This window comes from Mustela putorius, unplaced genomic scaffold (genome assembly GCF_011764305.1).
Source record: "Mustela putorius furo isolate JIRA1106 unplaced genomic scaffold, ASM1176430v1.1 tig00000738_pilon_pilon_pilon, whole genome shotgun sequence".
NCBI lineage: Eukaryota > Metazoa > Chordata > Mammalia > Carnivora > Mustelidae > Mustela > Mustela putorius.
The window spans coordinates 77,341-90,726 of record NW_025421463.1 but is presented as its reverse complement, the minus strand read 5'-3'; the positions used below and the strand labels follow the sequence as shown (position 1 = coordinate 90,726).

The 13,386-nt window shown below is 63.9% G+C and overlaps 1 protein-coding gene across 3 annotated transcripts in view; it reads right to left on the bottom strand.

The window, feature by feature from the left end:
• CELSR1 (cadherin EGF LAG seven-pass G-type receptor 1) overlaps positions 1-12,771 on the bottom strand; it is a 128,768-nt gene extending 115,997 nt beyond the window's left edge. The window contains exon 1 of one of the 3 annotated variants that reach the window (XR_006607761.1): positions 8,690-12,767. Coding sequence is in view for 2 of the 3 variants with exons in the window: in XM_045083685.1 (XP_044939620.1) it covers positions 8,690-12,311 (3,622 nt within the window). In the remaining variant the exon portion in view is untranslated. Of the gene's footprint in view, positions 1-8,689 lie in introns of all 3 variants that reach the window. The other 2 variants (XM_045083685.1, XM_004775466.3) reach the window with 2 other exon arrangements.
• Positions 12,772-13,386: the final 615 nt, after the last annotated feature.

Below are 13,386 nucleotides of genomic sequence, written 5' to 3'. Positions count from 1 at the left end.
CCAATTTCTCCCCGTGGTAGCCCTGCCTTACTTTCTGCTCTGTTTTTGTTTCTACAACAGCCATCCTAAAGGTGGGGCGCGGCACCTCGCTACGGTTCTGGTTTGCACATCCCGGAGGATGAGTGACGCGAAGCCCCTCTCGTGCGTCCGTCACCGTGCGCACGTCTTAATTGGAAAAACGTCCAACTGAGTGTTTTTGCCATCTTTCCATCGGGTCGTCTGTTTCTCCATGGTTGAGCTGCGGAAGCTCTCTACGTATACGAAACATCAATTCCTTACTAGAAACGTGATTCCCGAACACTTCATGATAGCTTTTAAGCGAGGTCATTTCTCGGCACCTGCGACGTTCACAGCGACAAACAGGCTTCCCAAGACACAGCCAGACCCTCGGGCTGGGTTTCTGCTTTTCCGGTCCTTCACCGACAGCACGATCCCAGGGCTGGAGTCAGGACAGGGGTCCTGGACGATGACTGTCCCACCGCCTCATTCCAGGGGAGACCGTGAGGCCCAGAGGGGGTTGACTTGACCAGCATTGGCCATCAGCACTCAGGGGGCCATCGGGCTTCACTGCCAGGGAAACCCCATTCTCTGTCCCACACCGGGATGCATCAGAGCGCAGGGAGGGACAGCTGTGGAGACCACGGCTGAGGTGGCCGTCTCCAAAGCGGGGCTGCCCGGCGGTGGACCAATTTCATTCTGTGACCACAGTCGTGTACCAGTCAACTCCCTGATGAAGTTTGTTGCCCCAGGAGAGCGTTCTTATCTCCGAATGCTAACACAGCACAGGACTTTGTTTGAACAAGCCGCTCCAAGTTTACCCTAACCAAGTGTCACTTCCATGAGACAGTTTTTAAAACCAAAAAACAAACAAACAAACAAAAACAGACAAAAACAAAACAAAACACAAACCCAGAAGTGGAAGTGAAAACAGACTATTGAAAAAGAAGGAAAAATCTTGACTGATGGGGAGAGGGAAGGAGGGAGGCAGGCAGGTTGGTGGGTCCCTGGCCAGGAGAATCTGCTCTGGAAGCCGGAGGGCCCCCAAGGGCTCGTCAGTTCCACGTGAGCTCCACAATGCTGTCCACCTCCCGGCTGCCTCTGACCCTGACCACAGCACTGGTTCAGGTCCGTCCCCGCACCTGATGCACACAGGTCCTGCACTCCAGTTTCCCGTGACACAGCTCTGCCCATAGGAGGCCCATAAAGACTCAGGGACAGCCGCCAGGACCCCCTCTCCCTCACTGTGCAGCAGCTGCACCCCTGCTCACCGTAGCGTTCCCATGGAATCAGGCGTGACACACACGTGGCCCACAGCCCTCCTGTTCTGGGTCCCCAGGGCTGCTGTCACAACAGCTCCTCGTGGCAGGGCTTAGCCTCTGGCCGACAGTGGGGCCACCCATGGTTCCAGACTTGGACCTACCACCAGGAGCTCTGCAGCCTCAGTACCTTTGCCTGTGAAATGGGCACTCTCAGGTTTGCAGCCAGGGGACAAGGCAGAGCCTGGGGAGGGGGCCCGCAAACCCACGCAGTGGGGCGACAGGCTCTCAGACGACCACCTCTTGGGGTATCATCCTGGCTCTGACGCCAGTCTCCTTCCAGGTGTGCCGAGATCAGAAACTGACCCCCTGACCTCAAAGCCCCAGGGGAGAGACGGAGGCGGGCACATGGGAAGATCAGAGGGGTGGAGGTGGCGCCCTGCCCTGCCTGGGGGGGCGGGCTCGTGTCCCCTCTAACACTGCCACACGACAAAGCAGGCTGTGCGTCCTTCCCCATCCGCTTCCCGCCCGGAAGGTGGAGGGACTATCCCGTCGCACAAGATCAGTGCAGAAAGGACACCAGCCCGGGGCTCGCTCACTGCTCACCGAGGGCACGCCGCGGACACAGCTGTGCAAAAGTAGCCACGGAGTCTGTCCCAACAGCCACTGTGAGGGACCAGCCACACTCCGCACGCTTGATGCCTCAATACCCAGTGGCTGACCCTGGAAGCTAAAGGCTAACACAACCCCTTTCACGGGAGGCCCACAGTCCATGGGACACCCACAAGCTTGGCACCATGTCACCAGCCCCAAGGGATCACCAGACTGGCCGACAGGACCCCACCGCGGCTGCAGATGTCGACACGGTGTGTCGGGTTGGGGTGGCGACACAGTCTGCCTCCAAAGTGGTCAAACTGTGTGGATTTGTGTGCGTGTGTACGTGTATGTATTTGTGTGTCTGTGTGTTTGTTCCTGTATGATCCCCGGCCCGTGTGTGTGCATACATGTTTTTGCATGTGTGTCTCTGTGTGCACACGTGTGCGTGTTTGTACCTGTGTCTGTGCATACGCGTGCGTTTATGCATGCATGTGCCTGTGCCCGTGCATTTGCACGTGTATGTCTATGTGCGTGTGTGTGCTTGTGTCCATGTGTGCACACACGTGAGCATGCTTGTGTGTGCGTGTGCTGAAGTTCATGCACATGTGTGTGTCCGTGTGTGTGTGAGCACAGGTGCGCACGTGTGCATGTTTAAGAAAGAATCGTGGCCCATCTCCAGGACGTCAGGAGGCGCTCACTGGAGTGACAGAATGATGAAGGGCTGGTGACGGGCTTTCCCCAGCTCTGGAATGTTCACACCCAAAAAGGGGAACCGATTTCCAAGGCATCCGCAAGTCCTTACCTGAAGCAAAGTCGTGAGAATCAGCCACAGCTGTAGAACGTTCCCCCGGAGCCAAGCCCCCAAGGCACAGAGGGACCCAAAGTGCTGGGAGGGATCACTTTGCATCCTGTCTTCTGCGTCCGCCTCCCCCCAGTGCCCAGAGTGGGGGGCAGACGAGCCGCCGCAGTCTCTGCAGGGGGACCCTCTCCCAGGCCCCTGGGGCTCGGTCCGTAAAGGACCCACAGCCACTGCGGACCACCTACTCACAGGGGAAAAGCAGAGGGGGCCCCTGTCATCCCCCACAAACTCCAGGCCAGGTCCCTGACCCTGACAACCTGGGACCCCAACCCTGCTACACATCCCCAGGTCGCCCCCGTGACCCTCCCAAAACCAACCCACAGAAAGCGGGGGGACATTCACTCCACCCCTCGGGATCCAGGAACCCTCCGGCTTTTGTACGAACCTGCACGTTCAGGTTACAGGACAAGAAGAAACACCAGAAAACTATGACCCCCTAGGCTGTGAGCGGAGAAGAGTCATGCCAGTTCGGGAAGATTTTCCACATGCTCTGCCCCACACGATAAAATCTGGCTCTCTTTGCATCCGAGTGCGGGCAGGGAGGAGGCTCACGGCCCTGAGCCACACAACACACCTCTCGGGGCCTCGGCGGCTGCCAGGCCCAGGCAGCCCCCATCCCACCACCCCGGGTCCCCCGCAGGTTTCAGCTCTCGGGCGTCGCCGGGAGCAGGTGTGCGTGTCCACCCGGCCCCGAGAGGGCTGTCCAAAGGGGGCACCCGGCCCTGGACGGAGCTTGGGTGTCGCCGGCAAACTGCCAATGCCAGTCGGCATCATACATGGTCTGTGTACCCTCCTCCCAAGGGGCTCACTGCCTGTCGCTCTGCCCACATGTAAACAGTCTCCCTGTCGCTCTAGCTGGTGGGTGGGACCACCAGGAGACTTCCTGTCACCAGGTAGCCAGTGCTGAGATGGGCTGCCCTGGCCCTGAGCAGTCCAGGAGCCCCATGGCCCTGGTCCTGGCCCCCCTACTCCCCCATCACAGGTCCTATGAGTCAAAGAGGAGTAGAACCGACCCTCCCGGAGAGCCCTGTCTACACTCGACGTGGTCCCGACAGATACTGCTCTGCCATCGCGGTGCCCCCCTCACTCCTGGTGCCCCCGGGATCACACAGGGTGAACAGCCGCACAGGCAGAGGGACAGGGTGGCCAGCGTGGTGATGGTGCCCGCCGACTGGTCTAGTCCCGCCCCTCAACCCAGCCAGGTCACTGCTCGCTCCACGTCCCCACAGCCACCCCCCTGCCCTCAGCCTGGCTCCCTCACCCCTGCAAGCCTGTCCCCTGCTCCTCAGAGGGGCTGCCCAGCCCCCCGCTACTCTGGCTCTCGTGACGCTACCAAGGACCTCCTTTTGGTTAATTCAAGCCACATTTCTGCCCCACGGGTGACCCACGGTGGGACCCTCAGCCCCCAGAGGGTTCCCTTGGGTGTGGTTGCTCCTGCCCCAGCTGCGAGGCTGATCCACCCCTGCCCACAGGCCACTCCGGCCACGGCTCCTCAAGGCTGCACCACGGTCCCGTTCCTGTCACACACATCCCCTGCCCTAATGCCCTCACACCCCTGCAGACTGGTCACTGACCACCCCCAGTCACAACAGCCCTCTCTGTCACTGCTGAGGCCATGCTGACCGCCTCCGGCCAGAACTCCAGCTGGCCTCTACCCAGACCTACGTGTCCAGCCGTCACAGTGACAAAGATCAAAGGTTCCCCAGCCGCACGGGGTCTGGTCTTGCCTCCAAAGCCAGACCCCCCCCTGCAAGGACACCCGGCTCAGGGAGCCTTCCTCCCTGACCTCATCCTCGTGCTCCTGGAGCCCGTTTTCTCTGGAAAGCACAGCCTGAGAGACCATGGCTTCGGAGTTCAAACCCCAGCGCTGCCCTTGCAAGCAGCTGCTGTCAAGCCTCGGGGGCCCTGGCGTGCTCCTGGCAGGACCACGCCCTGCGCAGACAGGCAGTGCCCAGGGAGGCCCCGGCGCAGAGCACACGGGCCGCTCAAGCCCATCCCCGCCCCACATCTCACCGTCTAACCGCGCAGGCCCCACCTTGTCCCCCCACACTCCTCGGCCACCCCCACACCTCCCAGCTCACCGCCTAGAGCCACCTCCCCATGTGCAGCTCAGACACACCCGGTTCTTCCCCAAATCTCCCGGATCGGCCCCAAACCCTCCGGAGTCGGCCCTCCGCATGGGGGGGGGGGGGTCCCGCCACACACACTCCCCTGCTGGGAAGGTGCTTCGTGTGCAAGATTACGGGTCCCCACGCCGCGTCCCCCACCCCGCATCTCCCTCCCCACGATCTCAGTTCTGTGTTCCTCTGCGTTCTTCCAATCCTCCGTCCCCCACCGGCGTCCGGGAGAGCAGGGCCGCACCTGGCACACAGTAGGTGCTCAATGAAAGGATAAACATGCTCTTGGCTCGGAGCCGGTGTTTCTGAACGTAAGCTAGCAAGCGACTGTCCCCAGAGCTTCGGAAGGCCCTGCGATGCCCACCGGCTGTGAGAAGCACCGAACTCCCGGGGCACTGGGTGTCACCGAAGAATCCAGCTCCGCAGCCACACGGCTTCAGCTCCTAGTGATATCTGGGAAGAGCCCTGACACCAGGCATCCTGGCGCTGCTGGGACAGCGGCCCGCCCTCCACTCTGGCTCTGCATCACCCATGGAAAAGTCCCCTCCACCCGCTGTATTTAAGGAGGCAGATGCACTCTAAAGCTCCAACAGGCCGAGGCGGCCCTAGGCCACGTACTCCCCACCAAGGCAAACCACAGCCGATCTCTGAGGCAGGCTCCACACCCAACACAGAGCCCAACGCCGGGCTCCGTCTCAAGACCCCGAGAGCAAGACCTGAGCCAAGATCAAGGGTCTGGCTCTCAGCCGACGGGGCCCCCCAGGCGCCCTGAGGTTGCCCGATCTCACTTCACCGCGTTGCCCCATCTTCTGGCGTGTCCCAGCGACACGGGTCATTCTTATCCCACACACGCCAACATTCCCGCATCCACGGGCCGGCAACACCCACAGACGCAGGACCGCTTCCCACCAAGTGCCACGCTCTACTGCGCACGCATCCAGCCCCAGCCCCACGGGCACACACACGTTGCGGCTGGACTGAAAATGCCGATGGGACGAAGGCCTGGCATCCAGAGAGATTAGAGGGAAGCCTGAGGTGCCTAAAGGTCCCACAGGGCTGGCGGCTGCACTGCTTTGAAAAATGCAAACACGGCTTTCATACAACAGCCATAAAAAGGTCCCAATCACAGAATTTTAAACCTCATTCAAAAACCGTCACATAGAGAATGAGCATTTTGTGGGGCTGGCTGTCCTCCAAACACTGGCCGTTATACAAACGTGCCTATTTTTTAATTCAAAAACATTTTCAAACAGTGTTCTGACCTCGGGCGTCTGTGTGAAACCATCAGTATCATCTACTAAAACGTTCCCGCTAACCGACACCCCTGGTCTGGCAAAAGGAAAGGCCCTCCTGGTCCCCGGGTCCCCCCAAGCTGCTCTCTCCTGGAGCCATTTCCTCCTGCCCCCCACCCCCCCCATAACCCTCCCCTACAGGCCCTCCCCCCCCCTCCACAGTCCCCCCCCCCCCGCACACCCCTCCCCCTGCCTGGCCATTTCAGGCCCTCCCCCAGCGCACCTTCCCAGCAGCCTCTTCTGCCGGGGACCTGCTGGCCTGGCGCCCACAGAACTGCTCCATCCAGCACCTCGAGGGCGAGGGCGGTCATAAGGCATCAGAGGCTTTAGGGCACGGCTGTAAATCCCAAAAAGCCAGTAACACTTCAATGAAAACAGGGTGTGAGTCCCCCACAACAGCTTTCTCCATTGTTCCTTTACAAAACCTAAGAATCCACCCCGGTTCATTCAAAGACTGACTTCGGGCTCTGTTTTGTTTCTACCCCACGCTCTGCCGCCGTCTGGAATCACAGATTTTAAGAGTTTCCAGCCATTGGCTTTGCCCGAGCACTCAGCAGCAGTCAAGGGGTGAGAGCCACAGCGCACCCCGGTGTCCCCCCCTCAAACCTCAGCACAGACTCAGCACTGAGCGAGGATTTGGCACTGGAATGGTCAGCCCGGCAAAGCATTCCTCCAGAATTTTCTCGCAGGCAAGGATCCTAACACCGCTCACCTCCCAGTTCCCGGAAGGGTGCGTGTCCATGTTAAGTGCAAGGGTTTATAAAGCCACCCGCTGTCAGATCAGAACCCAGCGAAAGGGAACCACCTATTCCTGGGGGACCCCCCAGAAGGCCCAGTGCCCGAGGGGCAGAAGCATTATGTCAGCCCTGGGTCACCGAGACCACTGCGACAGTCCCCCAGGTGGCATGGACCCCAGCCCACCTTCAGCTGTGGTCCCAAGCGGCGGCCCTCCAGGTAGGCAAGCCAGCTCTCAGTAACTCCCCTCTGGGGGGATGAAATCCATCCTAAGCCTTGTTATCCGGCTGCCACAGGGGGGCCCACATTCCTGACGCCTCAGACACACACAACATCCTTGCTTCCACACGCACTGTTCCCACTAAGGCCCCCTGTGTCCCCTGTGCAGTCAAAACCCCAGGGTGTTGCAAGTCATTTCCGCACCGGCTGTTTTCCACTGTGTCGTACGAAGCACGCAGAACAGTAGAAGGATCAAAAACCGGGCAAACCCAAGTGGGGATTTGGGAAGGAAACAATTTTTGGTATCAGGTCATTGCTCGGAATACCCATAAGCCCGCTAACAATTTCCCCCTAAGGGCCTCTTCCGTATCCCTTGCGCATGTACATGACCCCACAAAACCTACAATATGCACCTGCGGAGAGACTGTGCCGCCGAAAGCCTTGGCGAATGGTCACACCATGCAGAACTGGACCCTGAGCTCCGGATCTCACAAGCAAACAACTAGAACGGGGACCTGTTTGCCACCCAACCCTTGGCGTATAACGACTGATAACCAAAGGTGAAAACAAAACAGATCAGAGAATTTCCTTTTTAATTCTCGCAGGGCTCCCGCGGTGACACTGTGTTGAAATCATTTATTGTTCAAGTAAGTCAGCCGAAACGTTGACTCAAACAACCCACGGTCAAAGCCTTTCTTGTAATAGTTTGGTCTCGTCATTAAGGGCACCTGTCTGCACCAGCCGACCCTGCCCACAGGCGGGCCCCCTTAAGGAGCCGCTGTGTCTCCCAATTCCCACGCCCTCTATCTGTCCCCTCCGCCCGGCCCTGGGGAGCCCGCTTGGCACTCGGGGGTCGGCGGCATGGGGTGCGCTCTTTGCTGCCGGGCATTAGGCTGACGGAGCCGAGACCACCTTGCCCGACTGCGCACCTCCAGCCCCGAGCGGGCCCTCTGGGTTCCCACACCGGGGAACCCGCACTGAGCTCCTCCACCACCACACTGGGCAGGCCTCTCAGTAAGACCCAAATTACAAGCCCGTGTCCAGGAGCAGAAGCCAAGATCAAACGAGGCTATGCTTTTCAAAGCGCTCCCAGACAGACGAGCACACATAAGCGGGATTGTTATTATCTGCAGGAGACAGAAAAGAGACATCACGGGAACCAACTGCCGCCCAATTACAGGGTGACTCAGGGAACCGTCCAGCAATTTCCATGCAGCACACCGGGCGGGCGGTGACCTTTGATCTTTCCAGACAGGCGGAGGGCTGACCACAGAACGGTACCAAGCAAACCAGACAACTCAGATAGCCCTGCAGACCAACTTTTCATAGCACAATCAGGAATCACAATCAGCCTGTGGAAGAAAGCGCCAAAAAAAAAAAAGCCCTGAACTTGAGGCAGCCCGAGCCTGCTCCCAGAAAAAGTGCTGAGGGAAGCAGTGCGTACCCTCCCACTCCCTTGGCCTAAGCGGGGAGCACGCCCCACAGCTCGTGGCACCAATCCTCCAACCGGAGCCCACAGATGCCCGAAGAGCCGCCTGGGCCCTGCCCAGATGCGCCCCGGCTGGTAGGGCAGGCCCCCGGCGGGTCCCTGCGGCTCTCCGGGCGGCCACTCACCCGAAACAGACACCTCCATGAGCGCCTCCAGCGGCCGGTTGTTGTCCAGGTCCCGGCTGAGCTGCAGCTCTCCGGTGGCCGGGTCCAGCAGCAGCAGCTGGAGCTCATTGCCCTGCAGGAAGGTGTAGTTGAGGCTGTCGGAGAGGTCGGGGTCATGCGCCGGGATGCGGCCAATCACGCCCGTGGGGAAGCTGTTGGACTTATTGGTGACGTAGTTGTTGAAGAGGATCTGGAAGTCGGGCAGCACGGGCGGGTTGTCGTTTTGGTCCAGGAGGCGGATGCGCACGGTGGCCCGGCTCACCAGCGGGGCTGAGGTGGCCTGCACTACCAGCACGTACTCCCGCCGGACCTCGAAGTCCAGCTCAGCCAGGGCTCGCAGGTCGCCGCTCAGCAGGTCCAGCTGGAAGACCTCGGGCACGTTGCCCTCCACGATCTGATACATGATCTGGGCGTTGGGGCCCTCGTCGGGGTCATTGGCATGAATCCTGGCCACCACAGACCCCACGGGGCTGTTCTCCTCCACAAACAGCTCCAGCTCGTCCCTCTCAAACACCGGGGGGTTGTCATTAATGTCCAAGACGTTCACCTGGATGTCCACTGAGGCACTGAGGGGCGCAGGGCTCCCCCGGTCCACAGCCAGGGCCCGGAGGAGGTACACCGCCACATTCTCCCGGTCCAGGCGGCGCTGGGTGCGGATCACGCCAGACGTGGGCTCGATGTAGAAATCCCCGTCCCCGTCGTCCCCGCCCTGGAAGGTGTACAGCAGGCGGCCATTGGGGCCCGAGTCCCGATCGGTGGCAGAGACCTGGAGGACGCTGGTGGATGGCGGTGCATCCTCGAAGACGGAACCCTGGTAGAAATCCCGCAGGAAGCGGGGCGCGTTGTCATTAGCATCGAGGATGAGGATCTCCAGGGAGGTGGTGTCGGACTTCTGAGGGATGCCGTTGTCCCGGGCGGTGATGGCCAGGGTGTAGGCGGCCTGGTCCTCGTAGTCCAGCTCAGTCATGGTGTAGATGGTGCCCGTGTCCGGGTCGATGCGGAACTGCGGGACAGGGTCCTCCAGCACATAGGTGATGCGGGCGTTCTCACCGGTGTCCTCGTCGGTGGCGCTGATGCTGGCGACGGAGGTGCCCACCGGCCGGTCCTCGCGGACATTCACGGTGTAGTGGGAGCTCTGGAAAACCGGCCGGTGGGTGTTGGCGTCAGTGACGTTGATGAAAACCTGAGCAGTGTGCGAGCGGGTGCCATCGGACGCGGTCACGGCCAGCACGTACTGCCGCTCCTGCTTGTAGTCCAGCGGCAGTGCCAGGGTGATGAGGCCGCCACCGCTCTGGCTGCTGAGGGCAAAGCGGTTGCGGGTGTTGCCGCCGGTGAGCTGGTAGGTGATGACACTGTTGGCGTCCCGGTCACGTGCGCGCAGGGTCAGCACGCTGCTCCCCACGGCGGCGTCCTCGTTCAGACGCAGCTCGTACACCGGCTGCGTGAATACCGGGTCGTTGTCATTCACGTCCAGCACCGTGATGGACACGCTGGCCGAGGAGCTCATGGGCGGCGAGCCGTGGTCCACCGCCTCCACCCCGAAGCTGTAGTGCTCCACCGCCTCGCGGTCCAGCTCCGCGCACACGGTGATCCAGCCCGAGCTGTTGTGGATCTGGAAAGGGAAGTCCGGGGGAGATGTGGGGTCCTGGGACGCAGGCCCGCCACCCCCGACGGAGGTGGAGGCCGTGTCCACTAGCCGATAGCGCAGGCGGGAGTTCTCCCCTGCGTCCGCGTCCACTGCCTGGATGTGCAGCACCGAGTGGCCGAGGGGCACGTTCTCTAGCACGGCCGCCTGGAAGGGGCTGCTCACGAAGATGGGGGCGTTGTCGTTCACGTCCAGCACCTGCACCAGGACCAGCCCCGAGGAATTGATGAGCGGAGGCCGGCCTCCATCCTGCGCCTTGATGCGCAGCGTATATTCCCGGATGGCCTCGAAGTCCAGTGGGTTGATGACGTCCAGGCTGCCACTCAAGGAATGCAGGTAGAACTGCCCCTTCAGGTTGCCGCTCACGATGCTGTAGTGGATGGCCGCGTTCTGCCCCTGGTCCCGATCAGTGGCCTGCACGCGCAGCACAGGTGTGTTGACAGCCACGTCCTCTGGCACCTGCACCACATAGCGCTTCTCGCTGAACTGGGGGTAGTTGTCATTCTCGTCCTCCACCACGATGTGCACAGTGGCGGTGGCGCTGAGCGGGCCTGGGTTGCGGCCCTGGTCGTTGGCCTCCACCAGCAACTGGTAGGCGGCCGCCTCCTCCCGGTCCACCGCCGCCCGGGTGCGCACCACGCCGGAGCGCGCATCGATCTCAAAGACACCGCCCGCGCCCTCCAGCAGGCGGTAGCGCATGTTGGCGTTGGAGGGCGCGTCGCCGTCGGTGGCACGGATGGTCAGCACCTCATAGCCCACCTCGAGGTTCTCACGCACGCGCTCACGGTACTCGGACTGCTCGAAGACCGGACTGTGGTCGTTGGTGTCGCTGACTGTGACGGTGAGGTAGGTGGCGGCGGAGCGTCGCGGTGAGCCGTGGTCCACGGCGCTCACCTTGAGCACATGCGTGTCCTTGGTCTCGCGGTCCAGTGCGCGGGCCGTGCTCACCGCGCCCGTGGCGGTGTCGATGAGGAAGTAGCCATTGGAGCGTTCATCGAACAGGGCCTCCATCTGGTAGCTCAGGCGCCCCGCCTCGCCCTCGTCCGGGTCGTGCGCGCGCAACTCGATGACCGCGGTGCCGGCTGGCTCGTTCTCGGGCACGGATACTTGGTAGCTAGGCAGCGGGAACTGAGGGGTCGTGCTGCCGCCAGCGCCCCGCCGAGCCCGCCGAGCCGCCACCGCCCCGGGCTGGGGCTGGGGCTGGGTCGGCGGCGACAGAGACAGCGCCAGCGCCGGGGAGGGCGTCCCCGCGGCCGCCTCCAGCGCCAGCTCCACCTGGATGGCGCCGGCCCCGCGCCGCAGAGCGCACAGCAGGCGCAGGCGGGCCGAGCCCCCGGGCGACAGGCAGACGGATCTGCGTGGGCAGCGGGGGCCGGGGTGCGGCGGGCACCGACAGGCGGGGAAAGTGGTCAGGGCCGCGAGCGCCGAGTGCAGCGTGGCCCCGCCACTGCCGCCGCCGCCGCCGCCGGGGGCCGGGAAGCAGAGCACCGCGCCGGGCCCCGGCACCGTGAGCACAGCCCGCGCCCGCAGCTCCGCGCCGGTGGCGGGTCGGCGCCGGAGCCGGGCGCCGCAACCCGGGCCGTGCGCGCGCACCCTCAGGCGGAGGCTCAGGGCCGTCGGGGCGCCGCGGGCCGCCAGGCGGACGAGCAGCGGCAGCGGGCTGCCCCCCAGGCGCACGCAGCCCCGGGGCCCCGCGCCCGGCCCGCGCCGCCGCCCCGCCAGCCGCCCGTCTCGGCTCACGTCCAGCAGTTCCCGCAGCGCCCGCGGCGTGCGCGCGGCGTCCAGCGCGTAGGTCCAGTCCGGCCCCAGGGCGAAGGCGCGGGCGCCGCCGGGCACGCGCAGCTCCCAGGCGGCCGCTCGCAGCCCCAGCGCGGGTAGGGCGGCGGCCGCGGCCAAGAGCAGCAGCGCGGGCAACACGGGAGGCGGCGGCGGCGCCATGGCCCGGAGCCCGAGCCCGAGCCCGAGCCGGGCGCCCGAGCACAATCCATGCACCCGGCGCGGCTCCGCATCCACCCGGCGCGGCCGGGGGAGGGCTCCTGCGCGCCCCGCGCCGGGCCCTCGGGGCGGCCCGCGCCCTGCCTCCCCGGGGGCCCCGGCGGGGACACCGGCGGCCGCGCTCCCGGGCTCCCCCGCAGCTTCCACTTCGAGAGCACTTTGCGAAAGTTTGCGAAGTTGGTTTCAAGATGGCTCCTGTGCGCGTCCCGGGAGGGCGCCGCGCATCAACCTGCCGTGGCGGCGGCTGCCGGCGGCTCCAGGTGGCTCCCGCGCGGGCTCAGCCGGGCGGCGTGGGAAGCGGGGCGGGCCCGGGGCTGGGCGGGGGCGGCGCTCCCGGAGCCGGCGGGGCCGCACCGCGCCGCTCAGACCCGGGCGGCCGGCTGCTGCCTGGGCGGTGCGCTCGGCCGGCGCCCCCTCGGCCCGCGCTCTCCCCGCCCCCGGCCCAGCTGGGCCCCGCCCCCGGCCCCGGCGCGCATTGTTCAGCCGGGGGGGAGCCGGCCCGGAGGTGCGCGCCGGGAGGATCGCTATGGAGACGCGGGGGCGCAGCCGGGGGAGGCCGGGCCCACTCCCCCGCGGCCTCCCCACCCGACCTCCCCGGGGGGCGGGGCCGAGGGAGCCGGGCCGGGAAAGGCAGGGCAGGGGGGCCCCCCGGCGGCCGCTACCGGTGGGGCGGTGGCTCTGCGGGTCCCGGGCGGGGCGCGGCCCGAAGCACCCCCACCCCCACCGCCGCTACCAAGCGGGCAGCATTGGTCCGCGGGGAGCGCCGCGCGGGCAGCCGCGCAGGTTGGGCCCGGGGAGAGGGCGGGTGCCGAGGTGCCCGCGAGGGGGCCGCATGGCCCGCCCGGGGTCGGGGACGGCGGCCGCGGCTGGAGGGAGGTCACACATTCACAGCACAATGCGGGAGGCTAAAGTGCTTCACCCCGACAAAACTTGGAAATGCCATCGGCAACTAACCGGATCCGGGTCCACCGAGTTTAAAGCGCAGCTTTTAAACGGAAAGGAAAACACGCTGCGTTGA